This window comes from Calidris pugnax, unplaced genomic scaffold (genome assembly GCF_001431845.1).
Source record: "Calidris pugnax isolate Ruff unplaced genomic scaffold, ASM143184v1 scaffold64, whole genome shotgun sequence".
Classification (NCBI taxonomy): Eukaryota; Metazoa; Chordata; class Aves; order Charadriiformes; family Scolopacidae; genus Calidris; species Calidris pugnax.
In genome coordinates, this window is record NW_015090784.1 from 1,105,179 (window position 1) to 1,127,873 (window position 22,695).

The 22,695-nt window shown below is 38.1% G+C and overlaps 2 protein-coding genes across 10 annotated transcripts in view; one reads left to right on the forward strand and one right to left on the reverse strand.

Annotated features, from left to right (window-relative positions):
* Positions 1-3,099, reverse strand: part of MARCH5 (membrane associated ring-CH-type finger 5) — a 30,549-nt gene extending 27,450 nt beyond the window's left edge. The window contains exons 1-2 of the mRNA XM_014965642.1: positions 3,092-3,099; positions 115-344 (exon numbers count right to left, since the gene is read on the reverse strand). Coding sequence (XP_014821128.1) covers positions 115-344; positions 3,092-3,099 — 238 coding nt within the window. The remainder of the gene's footprint in view (positions 1-114; positions 345-3,091) is intronic.
* Positions 1-22,695, forward strand: part of CPEB3 (cytoplasmic polyadenylation element binding protein 3) — a 94,628-nt gene that overhangs the window by 152 nt on the left and 71,781 nt on the right. For 4 of the 9 annotated variants that reach the window (XM_014965704.1, XM_014965747.1, XM_014965738.1 and 1 more), the window contains exons 1-2: positions 7,472-7,603; positions 7,831-8,732. In XM_014965704.1, coding sequence (XP_014821190.1) covers positions 7,842-8,732 — 891 coding nt within the window. In that variant the 5' untranslated portion in view covers positions 7,472-7,603; positions 7,831-7,841. Of the gene's footprint in view, positions 1-5,075; positions 5,356-7,471; positions 7,604-7,635; positions 7,652-7,830; positions 8,733-22,695 lie in introns of those variants that run through there. The other 5 variants (XM_014965731.1, XM_014965695.1, XM_014965712.1 and 2 more) reach the window with 4 other exon arrangements.

Genomic DNA, 22,695 nt, shown 5'->3' on the forward strand with positions numbered 1-22,695 from the left:
GCGGCCGTTGGTCCCCGCGACGCGTGAGGGGAGCGGCACCGCCGCCGTCCCGCCTCACGGGCAGAGGGAGCGGGGGGAGGGAGCACCCTCCGGCCCACCCCACCGCCCCCTCACCCGCCCCTGGGGCGGAGAGGCCCGAGGGAGGAGAGGATCCGGCCGGGCTGCCCCGGGGGCCGGTGACCGGCTCGGAGGAAGGGACGTTAGTCCGCCTCTGCGGGCTTGTTGGCGATGACAAGGACAAGCACCCGGCCTGGTGGCCGCTGGCTTCTGTGCCCGAGCGGGGTGAGGTGTGGGGAGGCCGGCGGTATCGACAGGGCTCCCGTGTTAGTTGGTAGGCCTGCTTCCTAGCAGGAAAACATCCTTCTAACGTGCTTTCAAAATTTGCTGGATGGTCTGAAGTCAGTACAGAGCATTGCAGTCTGTGAAACTGGAAATTTGGAACCTGAAAAGCCTTTATGGAGCAAAGAAGCAGATAGCAGCTGGAGAGAAGCTGCTGTCCTGTTTATCTCTGCCACAGGCCTCTGTCTGCCACCCCTCGGTCCGAGTGTACGTGTGTTTGCACGTGGAGGTTCTGCAAAATGTCATGTTCCCAAGCAAAGGACGAGATCCTGGTTTTCAGAGGCAGTTCTGACATTTCAGATTCCTTTGAGGGTTGGCTAGTAAGGATCAACTTTGATTTTCCTTTTCAGGTTATATATAAGCATATATGGGTGTATATTTTTAATAAATAGATCTTTATGATAAGTTTTGTTACATGTAACTAGTTCCTGGTGCCTTGTGTAAATGCCAACTTTGTTATACTGCAGTTGCCGTATGAGGTAGTAATTTGTGGGGCCAACCCCACAACTGTACGGCTGCTCCCTTGTCTGCTCTCGATTGAGACAAGCAGCATTTCCACAGTGGATATAGAGGATTGTAGGGATCAGGTGAAATCGGAAGGAGACTTTAGTGACTATATTGGATTCTTCAACTGTGCTGCCTTAGCTAGGGAAAAATCAGTCCAGTTTTTAGACTGTTGAGAGAAAAGTGTTGCAAAAATGTGTGTATAATATTCAGACTTGGACTTGTAAACTGTATTTTATGTATAGAGTAGGGAAGGTGTTTATTTTCTAATTGCTACAAATGTAGTAAACAGGAATGCTAAAGTAGTTACAGTGATGTAGACATTCTTTACAGGAAATATGTATGGAAGCAAGTAGAAAGAAAGCATTGTGCAGACATCCTCTCCCAGAAAATCTATTTTGTACTTATGCTTGGGACAGTAAAATTCAGTTTTGCTTGCACTGCTGAGAAATCTTGGAAGTACAGTGGCCTGAGTAAACCGTATGGGCATGACTTCCTGGAAGAGAACCTAATACACACTGTCTCAATTACAGCTGTTCATGAAACATAAGAGCAATATTAGGTATCAGAGTGTCTTGTTCCTAATCTTGGTGTGGTATAAGCGCACTATTAGCCAGAGCACCAACCAGCTAGACTAGCCAAATGTTCAGGTTTATATGTTTATTCTCAAACGTTACAAACAGAAATAGGGAAGCTGGTTTTATTCCTATGATTTGTGCACTTTCTTTATTTTTGCTTTGTATGGGAAGGATATGATAGTTGCCTGCTATTTAGGATAAAGCTATGAGGTCATGATGAGTAATAATGGCTGTGAACAATACTTATCTGAAGAAATGTAACTGGAACCCAGGATCACTCGGCCACCATTTGAGGCTGAAGAACAGTCTGTGACAAAGCTGGCTCCTTTGCTCTACCACTGGCACGGGGAGGGATGACAGAACTAGACAAAGCTTAAGTATCAGGTCAAATAGTGAACACTTGGTAGGTTTGGACCTTTTTTTTTCCTTTTTTTTTCCCAGCCATAACATATGAAAACATAATAGGATATGTAAAAACATGATAGGACAAGGGGCAATGGTCTTAAACTGAAAGAGGGTAGATTTAGAATGGACATAAGAAAGAATTGTTTTACAGTGAGGATGGTGAAACCCTGGTCCACGTTGCCCAGAGAGGTGGTGGATGTCCCGTCCCTGGAAACGTTCCAGGCCAGGCTGGACGGGGTTCTGAGCAACCTTGTCTAGTTGGAAATGTCCCTGCTCATTGCAAGAGAGGTTGGAGTAGATGGCCTTTAAAGATCCCTTCTGGCCCAAAATATTCTATGATTCTATAATGGCAAACCTCTTAACATCCTATGAATAGCTTGCAGATCCTGAAATTCAGAAACTGGTGTGTGCCTTTTTATTGCTCAGGAGTTTGTTGGACAGCTTGGGGTATGTGTTTCTCCATTTGTCTGCTCTTCTCAGAATCAAAGTATTATCTTAAAATACATATATAACCACCTGTTTCTAAATTTGAGAAGAAAACTCCTTATTCCCTGACAGAGCAAGAGTTGTCATTCCATCCTCATTTCTTCCCCTTAACAAGACCGGATACACAGCTGCTCTGTTCAAACACTTGCTTTATTCTCCCCAACAATCTCCTCCTTCAAGTTGCTCTCCCTCATCCCCTTTTTCCCTTAATTTTCACTTTTTATTCTTTATGCTTCCTTCTCTGCATTGGCAATTTCTACTATAAATCTCAGGTTGCCTCTTGCAGTTTTTTCATTTTTTAAACTATTCCTTCCCATATCATCCCCTAGTAGTCTTCTTTGTTCCTTCCGTCTCCATGATGTTCATTGGGCTGTTTTGTCCCCTCACCTTCACCTGTAGTAGCTACATTTGAGCCCCGAGAGAACTCTCCTGAGAACAGACTCCCTTTCACCAGTGCAAAGTGAGGGAAAATTATTTCTAATAACCAAGACTCGGCCAAGTTCAGCCTCACTGGTACTAACTGGAGGTGGCAGCCATTCTGAATTAAGTAAAACTGCACATTTGAAGGCAAGTACAGAACTTAATGAAAATTGCCAAAACCGCTGTAAGCTATTTAGAGCTTAAAATTGAGCCCTAAATTTGGCTATGAGATTTATGTCAAAAGAGCAATTTTTAAAATACTAAATTGTTTGATAACAAACTTATACAGAATTAAGCTTAAGAAAGAAGTTGAAAGGCAATTACTGTAAGAGTAATATGGACGTGTATTAAATATTTACCTGACCATTTCAGCAAGGCCTGAAAAAGAGGCCAAATAATGAAGGACCAGTACCTTTATACAGTTCTTTTGATCTGACAACATTAAGACTGTTGGAATTATTCACTGTTTTCAACAAAGCTAAGTAACCTGGCAAGATCAAAGTATTCTATTTTGGCAAAACTGCATTTTAACCGCTATGATAGTAATATGTAAAATTAAATTACAAGATCAGATAGGCATTTTTTGTCTATTTGATTCCATCCTTAAAAAGACAGGGAGCCCTCAATTAAGCTAAAATGAAACAAATCTAAACTGAGAGAAATGTTTGTACAATAAAACTAATTTTGTCAGTAACATAAATCTTCATTTTAACCTTCAAGCTAGTCAGAATATTCCCTTTCTGGAAAAAAAAGACTAGCATGGTTTATTAGTCATAGTAGGCTTAAATTGCCTCATAGTGTATTTCATACAAAAAAAAAATACACTCAATACAGTGTTAATTGAGTTAGCTGGGCTTATTTGGGCCTTTCCTACATTTGTTTCTTTGGAACTGGCCCAGGACAAGTAATTCAGATACCAGATTGAATTAAGCTCTTGTGCTTTGATACAGCTGCTGTTATTATCCTTTAACTTCCAGTTAAGAAAGAGTTGGCTGGTAGAAACAAAAAATGTTTTTATTCCAGTGGCTAGTTGATCAAAAGCTGTCTTTATGGTCCTGGAGTGAATTTGTGAATATCCTAATGACCACTCTCCTTATCATAATAATTGATCTACAAAGTGAAGCTCTCTCCAGGGAAGAACTGACAGCAAGGGTGCGGTCTCTTCCACAGGAACCCTCAAACAGTCTGAAAAACAGTAACCCAGAAGTAAATAGGGACATAAAGGAGGGGTATAGGCCACCTAGAGCCAGCCTTGTGCTCGCTGGGGTATATAAACAAATGAGGCATTTTCAGCTGCTGTAAGAAAGCAGTTTTCCTGCCCTTAATGATTCAGAGTAGCACAAACAAGTTAGAGCAAGTGTTGAGAAACTGTTAATTACAGCATTGATTTAAGGCAGGCAGACCATGCAGTCCAACATAAACAGACTGTAGACAGCAGAGACATAAGTATTTTAACAACCCATTTTCAACTCGCCTAATTTATCTTTCTCAGCTTTAGTCATCTCTCTTTCACCCATAAAGCTATGCATATTTAGTCCTTTGAAAAATCAGCCTGCAATTTTATTAAACACTGGTATTTTCACACTTCTGATTTCAACTATGTTATTTCTGTGCAAGCATTAGTATTTGGTCCTAAGTAGTATTATGAATAATTACCCAGAATAAATATCCAGAATAATTCATGGACCAGTGTAAGACAGGACACAAGTGCTGCTAAACAAAATTCTGAAAACTTTACCCATCCTACATTAATCATCAAAATAGTAATATTTTATGAAAGGAAGTCCTGCTGGGCTGTGTATCGATGTGGAAGGTAGTTAGCTGGATGTGGAACGACAGTGTACAGAATAGATTGAATGTTAAATAGTAAAATTTGCACCTTCCATTTTTTCTGAGTGGCTTATTTTTTTGGTAGAATTTTCAGTGGAGTAACAATAACACGGTAATGAACAAGTAGTAACTTAGAAATTGGAAACTATTAAAATAGTACAACTTTTTGGCTATGTGCTGCTTTTGATTTGTTTTAAATTTTCATACCTGACCTATTTGTGTTTGAGTTTCAGAATGCTTCTAGAAATTACATTATGACAGGTGATTATTTAATATTTTCTTCATCTAAGCAACCTGATACAGTCTCATTTATAACAGCTGTGTATTTTATAGCCAGTGTGAGCTTATAATTAATTTCTTATACTAGAAGTTTGGAAATGCTAGAACTATTTCTTTGACTAGTGATTGTTGTTCTGAATAGGTAGCTATTTGATCTGGGCTTATAAATGCAACTATTAAAAGCTCTTACTTAATTACTGTCTTTCAGTTCAATCTGACAGATATTTTTTCAGAGCCGGTGATTTAGATTGGAGCAGTTTTCCCTGGAAAGAGGGACTGTGCATGTGTTTTTTTTTCCCTTTGGAGCCCTTTCCTCTCAGGGTAGGCAGCAGGGAAAAGCCATCAGTGGATGAGACTTCAAAGCCCATGATTCCTGGGCAGAGCATGCGCTGAAAATCTGCCGCTGTCAAAGTGCTCTTGCCAGGGTGGTCGACTATTTGTCACATACCAAACCTGAAAGAAGAAAATAAATATACTGTCATTTTGTTGATCTGTAAATACAGAAAATCCAAAGGTAACTGTTCCTTAAAAATTTCTGTTGGCTGCGTGGGTTACTGCATGCAAACGGAGCTGGTATTGCTGTGGGGATATAATTTCCTGTACTGGATTGTAAATTTGTACAAATACTTAACACCAGCAAATAATCAAGAGGTACTGCATATTAGCCCAACGTTAGACATTGGCTGGCCTGTTTCAAAGTCATTTATTATCCCAGTGTTTTTCCGTTCAGACTGGCTTCATTCATTAAAGGTAGGTGTTGACCTTGACAAGAGGGTTGAATTGTGCAGTGATTTTTACCTTTAGGAAGCAATATGAAAAATGAATGTGGATTACAGTCCTTAGGACAAAGTTTAAAAACAACTAGTGAAGTCAAGGTACATATTTGAAGCAACTGCTGTGCTAGCCACTATAGATAACCTGGTGACTAACTGATTTAAATATACTTTACTGACGACAGAATTTTAATATTCAGCTGCTATGTTTTTCTCTCTAAATATATATTTGTACTGATAGCTCAGAACCAGGGAAGGGATAAATATAATCTTTTTCTCTCTCTAATGTTGAATCATCAGTAATTTTATATAGCCTTAGGAGTAATAGTGATTTTGTTAGAAATGAAGCTAATGGAAAGCTACCCCAAGTTTGGTATGTTATGGCTTGCTGCAGTATTGCTTTAAACTGCACCCCCAGAAGCAGCAGCACTGCCTGTTACAGATGCAATAGTTTACTCAATTCTTCTTGGGAACTTGCCTTAATGTTGTTTCACTGTATGGTCTGTTAATGAACCTTTGCTGTTCAGTTTACATATTGAACAGGTAAATAATAGGGAGCATGAGCAGTAACTTAATTGGTATCAGATACCTGTCCTGACATTCATTTTAACTAAAAAGGATCTGTATGGCTCAGAAGAGATTTAAAAGAAAGAAACAAAAAAAATGTTAAAGATACACATGCACCATCTGAAAACTGTTGATGTCATGGAGGGAGAGGGTCATCAATTTCACTCTTTGCCACCTTTTTTTAACAGTTAATTGATTTGGCTTAACTTTACCTTGTTACATTAAAACAACAGTCCTAAAAAATGCAATCTGAGGAATGTACATGTCGTATGATTAACTCAATAGAAATGCAATTAGGCATTCAGCAATGACCGTCTTTGACATAGTTACTCAATTAAAGTAAGTAATTTTTGGCTCATTTAAAATACTTTTGAGATTTAGAATGATCTCCTCAATTGACTAAAAGTCGGCAAAATAGAACAGGAGGTTCTTGTTCTAGTTCCATACAATTGCTGTTCATTGCAATGTATACATATGTATATGCATTGTGTTTCAAAATAATAATCAAATTATATGATCTCTCCTATTTCGTATGAAGCACCATTTCTTGCAGATATAACTCAAGAGTTCTACATACATTTACTTTTCAAAGTGTAAACTTATATATCGATTTAACAAATAATTTGCATCGCAATTCTTTGTCTTGTGCATATAAAGATGGCTTTTAAGATGTGGCATGTCTATATTTTAAGTATTCCGATTTGTCCTATTTTTATTTTTCTTTGTGCAAACGTCAGAAACCTCATAGTCTAATAATACCTCCCAGATCTACTCATTTTGACCTTATTTTTTTCCAGTGGAGAAATTACTGATGATTTCACATAGGGAGAAATGTAGCGAGTAGAAATACCTTGAAGCAAAGGGCTGCTTTGATGTAAAATAGCGCTTACACGGAAAGATCGTAAGGTCACTGAAGGCAAATCTGACACCGGTGGGTGGCTTTTTTCATGGGGTGTCCCCACATTGCCCCCCCGCTCCGCGTCCCCGTCCCCCCCGGTCCCTGCCCGCGGCAGAAAGGAGCCAGAAAAGGCTCTTGCAGCCAAGAACCGCTCCCGAGCGGGGCTCCGTGCCCGCGTCCTCGGACACACCGCAACCAGCGGCAGCTTGTTTGTTAATTAAGAGAAATCGGTACCCGGCGCCTTTAAAGATCCCCTAATAGAAAAGGGGGTGGAGAAGAGCGAAGACTGGTGTCTTTTTAACCTTGCTGAAGGACGCAGCAGTATTTATTGACGTATGCAAATAGCCAGGGGGAGGAGGAGGAGGGTGCTTGGAAAAACAGGAACCAGAATCAGTTTCTCATTGCAGGGTGAGAGCTCTGAGTTCCGGTGTAAGAGAAAAAGAGACGTGGCGAAATTGCTGTATATCTCTGCCCTACAAGTACATCTCTCATTTAGACTGAAGGGAAACAAGGCATCAAAAAGGGTGAAGCATCTTAAAAAAGATTTTAAAGGCAATCGAGCTCGATCGAAGGTTACATATTCCTAAATGGGGGAGGGGGAAGATTACGGGTTTGCCTTGCAACTTGCTGTAGCGTATCACTAGCAGTAAGATGAGATTTCTGGCCGGCAAATGATTAAAACAGCCTGGTTTGTGGTGTGCATAACAATGCTAATAATCTGTCTTTGTGGTTTTTTCCCCTACTGTTTCAGCTGCGCAAACCATGCAGGATGATTTACTGATGGACAAAAGCAAAGCCCAGCCCCAGCAGCAGCGGCAGCAGCAGCAGCAAGATCCAAACTCAGCGGAAGCCCCTTCTACACCCATCTCGTCGGAGACACCTAAACCAGAAGACAACAGTTCAGTGACTAGTATCGGCACATCGGCTCCTTCCCAAAATAGCAAGGAGAAGATGCAGATGGAGTCTCCCATTTTGCCTGGCTTGAGCTTTCACCAGCCTCAACAAGAACCTGCAGCCGGCACCTCCTTGTCTCCCTCCTTCGGCAGCACCTGGTCTACAGGGACCACAAACACGGTGGATGATAGCTTTTTCCAAGGGATTACTCCAGTCAATGGGACGATGCTTTTCCAGAATTTTCCGCACCATGTCAACCCTGTATTTGGTGGCACTTTCTCGCCTCAGATTGGCCTAGCTCAGACTCAACATCACCAACAGCAGCAGCAGCAAGCGCAGCAGCAGCAGCAGCAGCGGAGGTCACCTGTGAGCCCTAATCAGGCACCTTTTGCACAGAGAAATGCTGCTTACAGCCATCAACCCATCATGACCAGCAAACCGTCTTCCTCCTCTGCCTCCTCTTCTTCCTCCTCCAGCTGGAATAACCACCAAAATGCAGCATGGAGTACACCTTCCAACCCCTGGGGTGGGCTGCAAGCTGGCAGGGACCCTCGAAGGGCAGTCGGAGTGGGGGTTGGCGTGGGAGTGGGGGTTGGCGTACCCTCCCCCCTCAATCCCATTTCACCCCTTAAAAAACCATTCTCCAGCAATGTCATTGCCCCTCCGAAGTTCCCTCGGGCTGCACCCTTGACCCCCAAATCCTGGATGGAAGATAACGCGTTCAGGACGGACAATGGCAACAATCTGTTGCCTTTTCAGGTAAATGACTACATGTACCTTCTCCAGGGGGACAGCTATCACCGAGTTGGTTTTTGAAGGGGTGTATTTCTTGTTGCTGTTCTGAGAGATATCTCCATAACTCATATTTGCTGTGAATAGTCACCTTATATGAAAGAGTGGGGCTGATCCCAGGGAGAGCATACACAAATTCTGGCTGGAGGTTTACAGTATTATTTTTCTTGTAACTTATTTTTAAATGTCATGGGGCTTTTTGTTTGTTTGTTGTTTTCTGGGTGTTTGTAGCATCTAAAAAGCAGTAGCCTTCCTTCATGAAAAACAGGTTTGGCAGACTACATTCTGTTGGTGCTCTGTGTGTGATGTTGGTTTTTTTTCATGATCTCCCGTACGTGAGAAACAGGAGATGTTAAAATTTCTGGCTTCAGTTTTATAATTGGCATGTTAATTTTAACCAAAGATGCTTCTTGACCTGAAATCCGGTTAATTATTTTATCACCATTGAAATAACGACTTGTCCTTATGTCAAGGTAGGATTTAACAGGGAGTCTGTTCGCATAAGGTGTAACCTTTCAAAAGCTGTCTATGTCTGAGATGTGCACCCTGCTGTTATATTCACACTGGACATTTTGAATACATCTAGAAGCAGCATGGGTGTGTATGGAAAGAGTGGCATATCTTTCCTTTCCAGCAAGGAAATGCTTAATACAATTGATGTGATTTAGAAATGGCAGGGAGGTAGTGTATAAGATAAACCATTTTATGCGGTTCAAAATATTTGCAGAGAAAAGAGACAATAGGACACGACCTTCAGAGCCATATTGCAATGGAGTCTATTTACTAGCTACATAGCTCTGAAATATTTAAAGCTGCAGTGCCCTTCACTTTTTTTTATCTATGACGACAAAGCAGATCAATTGCAGCTGAAACTGGGCCACATAGAAGATTTGCAATTTTAATGCAGAATGAAACTTGTCATGGTGTGAAATCCATTTTAGGTTGAAAAAAGCAGAGCATACACTTGGGGCTATATCTATACAAGGTGAGGAGAGTCTCAAATTTCTTGTAGGTCACCTTTTTTTGTCTCAGACAAATGTAAATTTTCTGTTTTGAAATACAGTGAAATCATTCATATGTGCTTTCTCTTTGGGCAATTGCTTTCTCAACAAAGTATGAAGTCTCAAACATTTTTAACTTATCAGTGCAGTAAGAATAGCATCTAGTATTAGAAACAAAGTAAAAAAAAAAACCAACCAAACAAACAAAAAACACCCCCCCCCTCCCCCCCCCATGACTTTAAGAGATTGTTGAAGTAAAATACGTGCATTCCTGTGTGCTTTCCAGTACCATTCAATGAGGGCACCTTATAGTCAGCCCTGAAATTTCATTTTGCTGCTTCATTCTGTTTAAAGGGAAAGTTGCTAATTTTTTATTGGCTCCCCTCAATGAAGGCGGAGTGGCGTCTAGTGAAACTGCTGCTCAGTGTCTCTGTAGCACTGAAGTCTGGAGAATGATTATGCTTCAGACACAATGTGCCTGGTGAAACTACCATGTTGCATGAGCACAGCAACACAAAAGCTAGTGAATATTGCTCCTGATCATTTTTTAGGAGTGGGAACTGTGTTTGAATTTACAATTATTCTTTTATTTAAATTGTCTACATGTAAGACATTACATATTCTGGTAAATTTGAATTAGTAGGGAAAACAACAGTAAGTGGTCTTATTTCTGTGGTTTGGTTGCTGAGATATATCTTTAATGAATACACAACTTTATTACCCTGACTGTAAATTGTCATAAATTAAACTAGCAGGTGTTTTAGTCATTGCTAGGAAAAAAAAAGTAGATAAATGTTTTTAAAGAAAAGTTCCTTTGATTTTAAAATTAAGATTTTGAAAAGCTAAGGTGTTAGCCAGTATGTAGATTAGGAAACTTGATTTTTTTCCCCTCTATGAATTTAACCTGGTATTTTCCAGTTCAACTGAAAGCAAATACTGAGATTGCTCTCAGCAGTAGTTGGAATAACAGTCTGATTTCAGAGACTCAGAAAACTTGTGGGTTTTTTCCTATTAGGCTCTTTTTAATACAAATTGCTGAATTTTGTGTACAAGATTATAATCTGGGTTAATGTTGATTGCTCCTCTAGTTAAAAAATTGCCAAAGAAGTCTTGAAATACACTATCAACAGGAGGCAACTGTTTAGTTACATTGGTAAAAATGAAGTTCAGATTCATATGATAGTTTAATATTTGCTGACTGGGTTCTGATTCTTCCCCCACTCCTGAAATTGGGCAATCTGTTGACGCGGTTGACACAGTAAGTTCTGCTCATCAGCACTATCAAGTAATTCTGGCGGGTTTATCCATGTACATCTGCCACCCTTCATAAATGAGCGGTTTTGATCTGCTGCAGAAATGCCTTTCAGTAAACTTGCTAGCAACATGTTAATGCACATTAGCAAGTTCTTTGTGCTAACCCCTTCTTTTCTCTTATGTTGAGAGTATAAAACCTTTTAAAATTTGTGGTTTATATGTAATTAATTCCTTAATAAGATATGAAGCTTGAGATGTTCCAAGTAAAAAAAAAAAAAATAAAAAAATTAGTATGTTCAGCAGTTGAATTAACATCAGTGATACCCTTTTTTTAAATTCAGGTCTTTGCAGTGATCAAAAATTTTAAGCAGAAAAATTCTATACTCAAGGTTTGTGTTCTGAGTCTGTAATGTTTGAAGCTGATACTGAGCTACTGGTATATCTACTTCTAGGAAAAAATGTTGAATTTGAAAATGTTTCTGTTAAGAACATGTATATGAGGCACTATGCTAGACTTCTTCATCCCCAAATTTGAGTAATACATTAGTGCACTGTATATGTCAAAACCCATGAACGTCTGTCCCAAGGAGCTGTGCTGCAGGACGTATCAGAACCTTTGAAATATCAATTGGTAGGAATTCTGTTGGCGTCTATGTTGCGATTGGTGTTGAAAGGCAGCTAAAAATGCTTTGGAGGAGACTTTTCATATACTTACTGACAAAAATTGATTGCACTGTGTAAAAAAGACTGAAGATACAAAGCTGATGGTTGGAAGGGCAAAGAAAAGAAGCAGTAGGGAATGAAATGGAATGTAGCAAGTAAGAGTTGGAGGTAAGATCACAGGAATAAAAGTGTAACAAGGCAAGATATGAAACGTGGCCGGTTTGTTCTTATGAATATTGTTCAGCGTTTGAGTGGTTCAGGCAAAGGTCTTGTGGCAATTGTCATGGCAAGCAGCGTGCTGTGCCATTGTGCAAGGTGACCCTCATTCCTGGCATTCAGTGATTGTCCCTGGGACCAGCGTCTGGTTTCTATTCACAGCAGAGTGGTGGGGCTGGAGAGAGCTATTGCCATCTCAGGCTCCCGAGTGCCTCCCAGAAATCTCTCTTCTTCCACTTGTCTCTGGTAAATAGCGTATTTCTTTTGGCCATATGAAGTTACTGGGACACAGCTTTTAGGGTCAGGAGGATCGATAGTGCCTGAAATAGAAGTGCCCTCGGAAGCATGAGTAAGAAATTCTCTGTACAGTGGAGAAGGCAGAGGAGGAATTAAATGTTTGGATGCCAGTATGCTAGTTAAGGAAGTCTGTCCTCTGGATTTTTCATAATAACACTAAAACAATTTACCAGAAATTGTTCAAGTTTTGCTGCTTTCCAAGTAATGTTCTTTCGAAGCAATAAAAAATGCACAATTGCAAGTTTTAGATTTAAAAAATGCATAGCAATTTGGTGTTCTGGAAATTCTGGCGTATATCAAATTATTCTTGGCAGCTTTACTGATAAGTGCTTCTCTATCAGAAATGAATAAGGTTGTATTTATTGTGGATAAAGACAGTTTAAACATGCTATCTTTTGCAGGGAGGCTGAGAAAGGTTTATTGGAGGAGGTATTTGGTTTTTTCCTTATTGATTTTAATAGGAATTAGTCTGGTCCCCAATATTGCATATGTAAACAAAATGCAAATCCAAACATGCAGTGAGTTTGTGTGTAAATATAAGTATGGATGCATAAATATATGTTTGTATGAATGAATACATAGAATATGAATATACATGAAGAATATATATGTATATATATGCATATGTAAGTATAATCAAATATATAAAAATAAATATGAATATACATTTAGATACAGATACACTAATTAGTAATACATTACCAGGCACAAGTACCTTGTCATGTGTTGTACTAAACACACTGTCATTTTTTGTTGGGTGAAATGAAGGACAAAGGAATGGCCACTACATAATATTTATAAATCCAGTATGATTTTTGGTTGATGACTAATAGACTGCTCCTTAAGAAGTGTCTTTCTTTAAACATTTGATGTTCTTCAGGCCTGTGATGTTAGCCCATACGTGTGGCTTTCTCCATGCAGATATAGATTGATTTTTTCAGTGGTGCCCAGTGGCAGGACAAGAGGTAATGGGCACAAACTTGAACATAAGAAGCTCCATCTAAACATGAGGAGGAAGTTTTTTACCTTGAGGGTGGCAGAGCCCTGGAACAGGCAGTGGTGGAGTCTTGGTCTCTGAAGACATTCCAAACCCACCTGGACATATTCCTGTGCAACCTGCTCTGGGTGGACGTGCTTTGGCAGGGGGATTGGACTAGATGATCTCCAGAGGTCCCTTCCAACCCCATATCATTCTGTGATTCTTGGTTCATTCCCAGTTTTCATTATTTTGCCTAAAGGCTGCTCTTGTGAATTGAATGTAAGAGGAAGACAGACCTGGAAAAGTAATGTTTTCCTGTTCCAGGTGATTTTCAAGAAGAAAATATGAGTTTTCTGAGTGAATGATTAACATCTCCGTTTCTTAGAAGTGGGGGAAATAGCTCTCCTTTCACTAAGGTCACTCGTGAGTGATTCCTGGCTGAAGCATATCAAAGGCAGCTAGCAGATAGCACTGCTTTGTTTGAGGTTGTGTGTGGATCTTAAACTGTGTGCATCTGAATTTTGGTTGGACTGGGTAGACTACTGTGCTTTCAAAAACGTTTAAATGAGGCTGAAGAGAAAAACATCATACCAGGACCTTTGAGAGAGGCTCTAAGGCTCTGTGGACTCTATTTGTTTTTATTTTCCCTACTGATCACTTGAGATAGTGTTACAAGTTTGAAAATGCTACTCATAAATAAAAGATGCTTGTCCTAGAAATTTAATCAAAACATTATTCCAAATTGTGGCATAAACTCCCACAAGAAATAGAAGCCTCTACAATTCACTTTTTTCCCAAAATAAACATGTTGCTTTGATTTTGCTTTAGCTTTTATCACAGTAACATGTAATATGTTATTTAAGGAAAAGGTTAAAGACCTTTTGCATAATGGCAGTCAGCAGACTTTAGGTAGAAAAAGTATCGCTTTTCTCTTTCTTTCCCTATTTCCCCCCACTCTGTCTTCTCAACTCCCAGAAATCAATATTGAGAGCTTTTGAGGTATAATTGTTTGTTGCAATTGACTGCTGAAAATGGAGCAGCATATTCTTTAGGCATGAAAAAGGATTGTCTACTCATTTTCCATGTCTTAAAAAAAAAACCAAACCACCCACCATGGTTTTATTGTTAGAAGATATCAAAAGCTAGGTAAATAAATTCTGTATAATCTTCAAATGGGGGAAACAACAGAAGTCAGTGAAGTTACTGCCCTCTCCCAGGGGTGATGGGACTGTGCCCTTCTGGCCTGAGGCCAGCCCAGGTACGGGCTCCATTTTGCAAGATGCTGCCAGAAGCGGTTCTTACCATTTCTCATCTCAACCTAGTTTTTCTGGTATGATCAGGGAGAAATAACGTTTCATAAAGGGCAGGAAACTAATTCCTAATTAGGAAACTAATTCCAATTCCTGTTTACTCAGCATAAGGTTAGCTAAGTTTCCCTTTGGACTCTTTATGGTGCTATGTGTGCTAATAACTTCCCTCCTATACGGAAACTTTATAAATGTCCACACGTATTTAGAGATACTTTTTTTTTTTTTTAATTTACCTTCTAGCCAGCAACAAGAGTAAGTGGAACATGTAGCACAAGAGAAATAAACTATGCATACTTCAAAGACAAATTTTCCTTTTCCAGTAATATTACCATTTTGTATATAAATATATGCAAAGTATGTCTTTGTATGTGTATAAGCAGTTCATTTTCTCCTGAAAACAATTGTAATTAATTTTCAGTAACATCTGCTTTAGAACTACATTGGCAAAGTAGATTTTGGTGAGATAATTTGCCTCTTTTTTTCATACTTAAGCTAAACCTACCTTTTCAACAATGTTTAGACTTCTCAGTTTTTAGGCTGTTGTGACATTTTATACATTCTGTAACTAAATTTAGGGTACCATTACCATGTTTTGTTTCATTAATTCATTTTTATGTAATTTCCCCTGTTTCAGTTAGTAGAAATTTAGAAGAAGTATAAAAGCATTGCTTTTAAGCATATTGTACATGCTGATAATAAACAGTTGTCTCAAAGTAGTTAGCTGAATATACTATTTTTTTATATAGAAATATATTTTAATTTGTGTAAGCTTTTAATTATTAATTGTAAATTTTAGAATTTTAAAATGGCATGTTGTGAAATGCCACAGAAACTTTGCTCATGTGTCTTCAAACCTGCTCAACATTTTCATAAGCTTCAATTATATGATTATGTCTCTTCCTATAAATTCCCAGTAGCATTTGTAAAACACAGCTATTTGATATCTTCCTTTTCCTCATTATTTAATGTGAATTTCTATCTTTATTGCATGCTTTTCAAACTCATCCCAGAGATAAAATTGACAATTTTTCCTGAGATCTTGTAGAAAAGCTCTGTGCTGATCAGGACAGATAGTGATCTGCTTTGTCACAGCAGTGTTAGGAGAAGGGGTAGTGTGATTTCTATTCTACGAATGTAAGAGGCACAGAGTCTGGAGAAATCATTTTCTTAATGTTCACTCTGAGGAGTAGAAAGTTGGACTGTTTTTTCTTAAATATTTAACGCATATAGCTCTTTGAAAGCAGAACATCCATTCAGTGCCTCTAAGGTTGCTGCTTGTATAGATCTCAAATTAGGCACCAAAACCAAATTGTCACCTGTGAAAAGTTTAAGTTATGTGCCATGTATTGAGGAATTAAGAACTTTTCATCAGGGAAGAGAAAAGAAGCAAAAGAATTATTTTCCTGAATTGTGAGACCCGTTTTTCCTTCAGCTGTCTATGTCATCTCAGTACATCTCCCAAATTCTGCAAGAAATAACGTAGAACTTCTGTAAACAAACAGCCTCTTAATTATTCGTAAATACCACTGATGGGCACTGGATGAGATAGGGTTTTTATCGGAAAAATGGTTTTGAAATGCAGACGGCTATAGTTTATGCAAAATGATAAAATTTAAATTGCACGGGCAGTCCTACCCCTGCACTTCCTAATTTTTGTGTGTGTGTGTGTGTATGGCTTTGCAAAATTTGCAAGAATTGCAGTTTTCTTTTAAATTTCCTAGAGCTTAAGTAAAATACTTAAGCAAAACCACAGATTCTGTTACTTGTTAGGATGATGACCTTCACATGATTCATCAGCCAAGGTGGGGTCTTTTGATCAACTCTATAGATTGTTCTTGATTTAACAAAGTTAACAAAAGTAATGTGTACAGAACACATGCTATCAGTGGGTTTCAGTTTTGGGTCAAGTGGGATTTTTGTGGACATGGCTCCTCTTTTTGTTTCATCCAGTCTTGAACTATTCGACTCCTTGCAGATTTCCTTTCTTCTACTTCTTTCTGTTCCTGCTTTTTGATCCCCTTTTTTACTGAGGCTTCTTATTTGAGTTGGCCTTCCCCATTTAGCTTGAAGTTACAGGGAAGGCCCAATAAACCCCTGCAGTCATAAACTGCAGTGTGTCCACTTTGTGGGAATTACTCCTGTGCAAACTTAATAGCATGAGGGCTTCTAAGTAGTTTTAAACAAATTCAGAGAGAATGGAGTTTTCAGAAATACTTGCTATAAGTTCTAAATTTTAGATATTTAGACATTTTAACCAAGTGATAACTTAGTCTGAACATGCTGAACTGATTTTATTTCCCCATCTCCACACCCAGCTTCCAGAACGTGTGACTCAGGATGGATTTTCACAGATTGACAAAAAACCACTTCTGACATAGAAATGATGCTTTTCTCAGTTTTTAACATGGATGTTTTTTGTATAGCTGATTTATTTTTATGTCATAATTGCACATGGATGTTGCAGTGAAATTAATCTTTCCTACATGGAAGACTTATTGTGGGAGATGTTAATTTTGAAACGATTCACTCTAAGAAAGTTATTTTTGGCAACAGTGTGAGCGACTTAAAGCTGACCTTTTAGTGAGAAAGGCAACTTTAGAAAGTGATGTTATCTGTAACGTATTATATTTCTGAACTAATCTCTTGTATATATAAGAATGGCTCTTCAAAACAAAGAAAATCACCCACTGAAGTTTTCTTGGTTTTGTTTGCAGGGTGGTAAAGGCTTTTTTTGCAAGCCAGATTTATTTCCTAGAGGAAGTCTTTGGTATTATGGCTTGTTATGAACCTTGCTAAAAATAAAACATAGCAAACATTTTAAAACACTTGAATGGAAAAATAATCTTTTAGATTAAATAAAAATTCATAATTCCTCCTTGGTAGTTGCTGCTTCATTTTCCTTGAAGCAATGGAAAGGTTTTAGGCTTTTACTGCTGTTCCTTGTTAGCTATCAGCAAGGGAGAAAAAAAATAAAAGGAAAGAGTTGCCATATTGTCTTGCATGATTATGTAATTCCTACCCCATAAGAACTAAAAAGGCCAACCCAGTGATTTTTGACTTGATTTTGAAGGATAAAGTTGAAATTATAACAAGATTATCACTACTGTCTAGTTTCTTTACACTGTATGTGTAAATAAATATAGGAACAGGAACTAGAACCACCATATTTTTCTTCAGATTTTTTGTTATTTTTCAAATGTAGGTTTTTTCAGTTGTTCCTGTAATTTTCAAAGGCTTTAGTGGTTAGGCTTCATCTTTTATATAGTCATAATGAAAACCAGCAATTTTTATCTATTTATGTATATGTTCTAAATCCTCGCTACAAGGTGGGAGGTGTGTGAATTTCAGGGTTTTTACTTTTTACAAATTCTTTCTTAATGTCCTAAAAGATCTCCTGGATGTTTCTTTAGTCTTAAACTTACTGTGTTTATCTCTTCTCCTAGCCTTGTATTTCTTCTGCCTCTATCCTTATTTATAAAAAAAAACCACCCACCCACCCCAAACCCCCAAGTTGACAGGGCCTTTTTGTTTCCAGATTTTACTTTCTGCTGTTAAAATCACTAATCATCATAATTTACTAAAACTTTCTCACTGGAATCTGGCTGTGAACTGCCACTTAATTTTATTTACATGTCATACAATGTATGTAACAAACAATTCTTACCCTGAAAGCATTCAGTCTGTAAAAGAAAAAAAGGCATGGAATGGGTGGATAGATTTGGAGCTTGGACCAAGTGCTGTTGGACCATCTTCTTAGCTATGCTGAGTGTTATCCTTTCTACAGATGTTTTTACTTTCACCTGGGATGGTGCTCTTCTGTGGCATTTGACGTTTGGGGTTTTTTTTGTGCCTTATTTTTAAAACTGCTTTTTCTGATGGTATTTAAAATAGACTTTTTTACAAAAATTATGTTTAGTTTGTCTTACAAAGTTTCTCTATTAAATTAGAATATCTAAGAATGGTGCATTGCAAGATGCTTTATTAAATGTTAGATCATCACAGTTTTTCAAGCCTGGCTTCCACTGACATGATCATGATCACCTAGTCATTCTTTTTCTCTTTTCTATTTCTCTTTTTCAAATGCTTCTATTTCTTGCCTATTAATCTAAAAAAAGATTTAAAAAAATCAGTCTGTCCAGACCATCCAGTTAAGTATTAAAAAGGCCGTGTTAAATTAAAAAAATTTGACTGGAAAACTTAAACCTTTATTTAAAAGAAAGTACTTGTGCTTTAGTCGAAGTAATGCATTTTTCTCATGTTCAGTAATTATTTTTTTTTTATATCTTATATGCAGGTATGAGAAGCTCTCCTTTAATTTCTCTAAGCAGTATGTGCTTGTATATTACTGGTAGTGCAATGATTGAGGTCCAAGAGAGCTTTTGTCTGCTTAGTACATCAGGCAGACACCTAGAATGCAAAAGACACAAATTTAAACTTCTTTGTACATTTTTTTTTATGTGTTAAGGAGCCAGAAATAAGGCAGAGAATTAGCAACACGTGATACAGTCACAAAATGTTTATGACCTTACAGCAGTCAACAGGTCATACTTACATTCTGAGAAACCTTAAATCTAATGTATTAAGCTCCCATGTTCCCTGTGGTCTCACAAGGAAATGTTTTCCAGACTCCTACTCAGCTTTTGTAGGCAGATCCTTTAATGCACTAATTTACTTTGTGAAGGAGACTTGTTAAAAGCATTAGTGAATTAACATGCAGGTAGCTAGTGTTACTACCATTTACTACATGACCTTTACAGTAACTGTAAGGGTTAATAAATGATTCATGTATTAACTGATTGTTAGAGTCCAGCATATTAACTGATGGCTTGTAACCAAATCTAATACCATCTATGGATGTGTTTAGTAACCATTAAGATGTATAACAACCAAATCTGTCAAATGTTTATAACGTAGTTCATGGTTTTGAAATTTTCTTTGAACTTTATAAAGTTTGTGGAGATATGTTTGTAAAGATACCTTTTACTTTTAAATTTTGATTATCATAACAGTCTGACCTAATACTTCATCTTGTTAAATGATTCTCTTACTCATGTATTTTTTCTAGGATCATATCGTTTCTTCCTATGTAATTTAAAAAAAAACAACAAACAAATTGAAAACAGTGAAACATCTCACAGTAACAAAAAGGGCTTTTCGTAAAACTCATGAAGCCCTAAGTAGAAGCTAACTCCTCCACAGGAAGACTAAGGTAGAACATGAGGGTGGAGGCAACAAAAGTCAGGGATAAGAAAAATAGCATTTTTATAATACAAAATTAAAGTGAAGTTGTGGTTTGTCATCTTGGATTATATGAAGGTATACCGGTTCACTTTCTGTGGATGAGAATTTCTGCAAATAAAATTCTGCAAACTTTAGGCTGGGTTTGACATTCCCGTGGTAAGGGTGTGCAGCTTGGTGGCTCCTACACTTTACACTTGGCTGCTAATAAATGAAGCTGTATCTGCGACTTCGGAGTAATAAAATCAACCCTAATTGTCAGCAGGGTTTACAAGTAATGTTTTGATGCAAGCTTCTGCATCCAGTCTCACCTACCTTGTCTAAACAGGAACATGTTCCTCTGTGATTGTTTCACAAAGTAGAAATAGTAGATTACTTGTATAACACTTTTTTCTTGTTAGGCAAGGGAGAAGTAACTGATGATGTGTGCACCTTTAAAAGCTACTTGAAAATGGACAGTAGTAAATTTTGCAGCTTGTTTGCAAGGATTCACTTTGTAGAGAAACTGGAAAGTTTTCTTGCTATTTCACTTGCATAATAGCTTTGTTTGAATATAAACTTGGACTGGTCAAGGTTTCAAAATATGGCTCAGTCCTTGGCACCATTGGATGTATAGAGGAAAGGAATAATTTAAAAAAACAAATACAATGACAATAGCTTTTTTAATGAATGCAGATGTGGATAGATGCAAAAAGCAACCCTACTAGAAGTATCATTTTTCATACAGCCTACAATTTTCTTTACCTTTTAATATTTAACATTTTTAGTTGTGGTTTATCATTGTCCAGAAATTAACTAATAAATCTGTGACCGCCTCTCTGGTTGATGAGGTCCCAGTTTATAGGGAAAATTGAGTCCTTGAGGTCATGACCTTGTAGTTAGTGCTATTAAATATCATCTTGCTTTGCTGCAGTTCTTCAAATTAATTCAATTCTTCCTGTATCATGGGCTGATCTCCTCTCTATTGATATCCTGTAAATATTATTAGCGTATTCCTACTTTAATAATCAAAATTATTGATAAAATTGGTCTGAAGATTTGTCTTTAAGAAACTCTATTACTAACTTTTCTTTAGCAGATTTCTCAGTTTAGCACTATCACTTCTTTCCCTTTTTGTCATTTTATTTCTTGCCTGAGTTGCACAAATTACCATTTTTCCCACTTAGGTAGTTTGCTTGTAGCACCATATGAAACTCTGTCTTGAAGTCCTTGTTAGATGAGCCATATCCTAGTCTTTCAAGAACCAGAAATCATACTTTTCAGGTTATTGCATCATTAACATATGATGCTCCATTATCTCTGTTTTTTATTTCTTAAAGAGAAGACATCCCTGAATTTCAGTCATAGATAGGCCTGATGTTTATTAGTGAACTAGATAAATGATACCGCTCCATCTCTTACTGTTTACCTGTCTTTACTGTTCACCCTTGTTTACCTGATTTTCCCCACTGTATGAGACAACTGATTATGGAGGGTATATTATTTTCTCCTGACCTCTTCTGATAGGCTTTTGCTTAATTCTTTTATCAGTCTTGCTAGACTTCTTTGGACGTTTGTTGTCCGAGGTATTCATGCTGAACTTGTTATGATTTCCCTGAATGTACTTAAGTGGCTAAAATCCTGGTTCTTATAGCAACATTTCTTAATATGCCTTTGGTCATTATTGCCTTGTACAAAAAAGGAAAATTCTGTTGCAAATCAGGTAGGCTTTTATCTCAAGACGTGTTCCCTCTCTGGAGCTATCTTTACTAAATCTGCCCTGTGCTAAATCAGTTTAGCTCTTACAATGTAAAAGGAAAGTGTTTTTCTTGCTCCTGTAAGTATCCTTTCCAACTTCTGTGAGGAGTTAACATAAAGAAGGTTTCTTTTTGGTTAATTGCCTATTCATACATGTACTTGTATATCTTGCATGTGATTTCTGAATTATTATTCTAATTCATCAATCCAGTTGTGCAGCAGTAGATTGAATGTGTAACCCCTAACAACACAAAAATGCTTATGGCTTCTAAGAGGAAGAGACATCTATTCTGGTTATTTTTCGAGGTAGTAATCAGGTATCTTGTAGCTAAGACAGTTGTTCTTTTCCTCATACCCTGTATGCCTTTAAGCCCCTTAAGTAATAAAAGACGCAAGTATGCATTGTGTGGTTCAGTTGCTATTTTAATGTATATATTATATGAAATAATATATTTAATATATTAATCTTGAATTTGTTACTAACCTTAAATTTTTCATACATGAGATAATTCAGTGCTTGCAACTGGAAAAATACCTTCCTTGTTTACAAAATTTGATCTGAAATGGAATTGCTTGCATGTGATTGATTTGAAGTGTTGCTTCAAATTGTGATTAATGGGGTCGAGTTGTGATTAATGGGGTCGAGTTGTGATTAATGGGGTCGAGTTGTGATTAATGGGGTCGAGTTGTGATTAATGGGGTCGAGTTGTGATTAATGGGGTCGAGTTGTGATTAATGGGGTCGAGTTGTGATTAATGGGGAGAAATCTGGTTGGCGACCGGTCACCAGTGGTGTCCCTCGGGGCTCAGTTTTGGGGCCAGTCTTGTTTAATATCTTTACTGATGATCTAGACAAGGGGATTGAGTGCACCCTCAGTAAGCTCGCAGATAACAACAAACTAGGTGGGAGTGCTGATCTGCTTGAGGGTCGGAAGGCTCTATAGGGGAATCTGGACAGACTGGACCAATGGGCCAAGGCCAATGGGATGAGGTTTAATAAGGCCAAGTGCCGGGTCCTGCATTTCAGTCCCAACAACCCCAGGCAACGCTACAGGTTTGGGAAGAGTGGCTGGAAAGCTGCCCGGCAGGAAAAGACCTAGGAGTGTTGGTGGACAGCTGGCTGCACATGAGCCAGCAGTTTGGAGGAGGCTGAGGGGAGACCTCATTGCCCTCTACAACTACCTGAAAAGAGGTTGTAGAGAGGTGGGTGTTGGCCTGTTCTCTCAAGTCAATAAT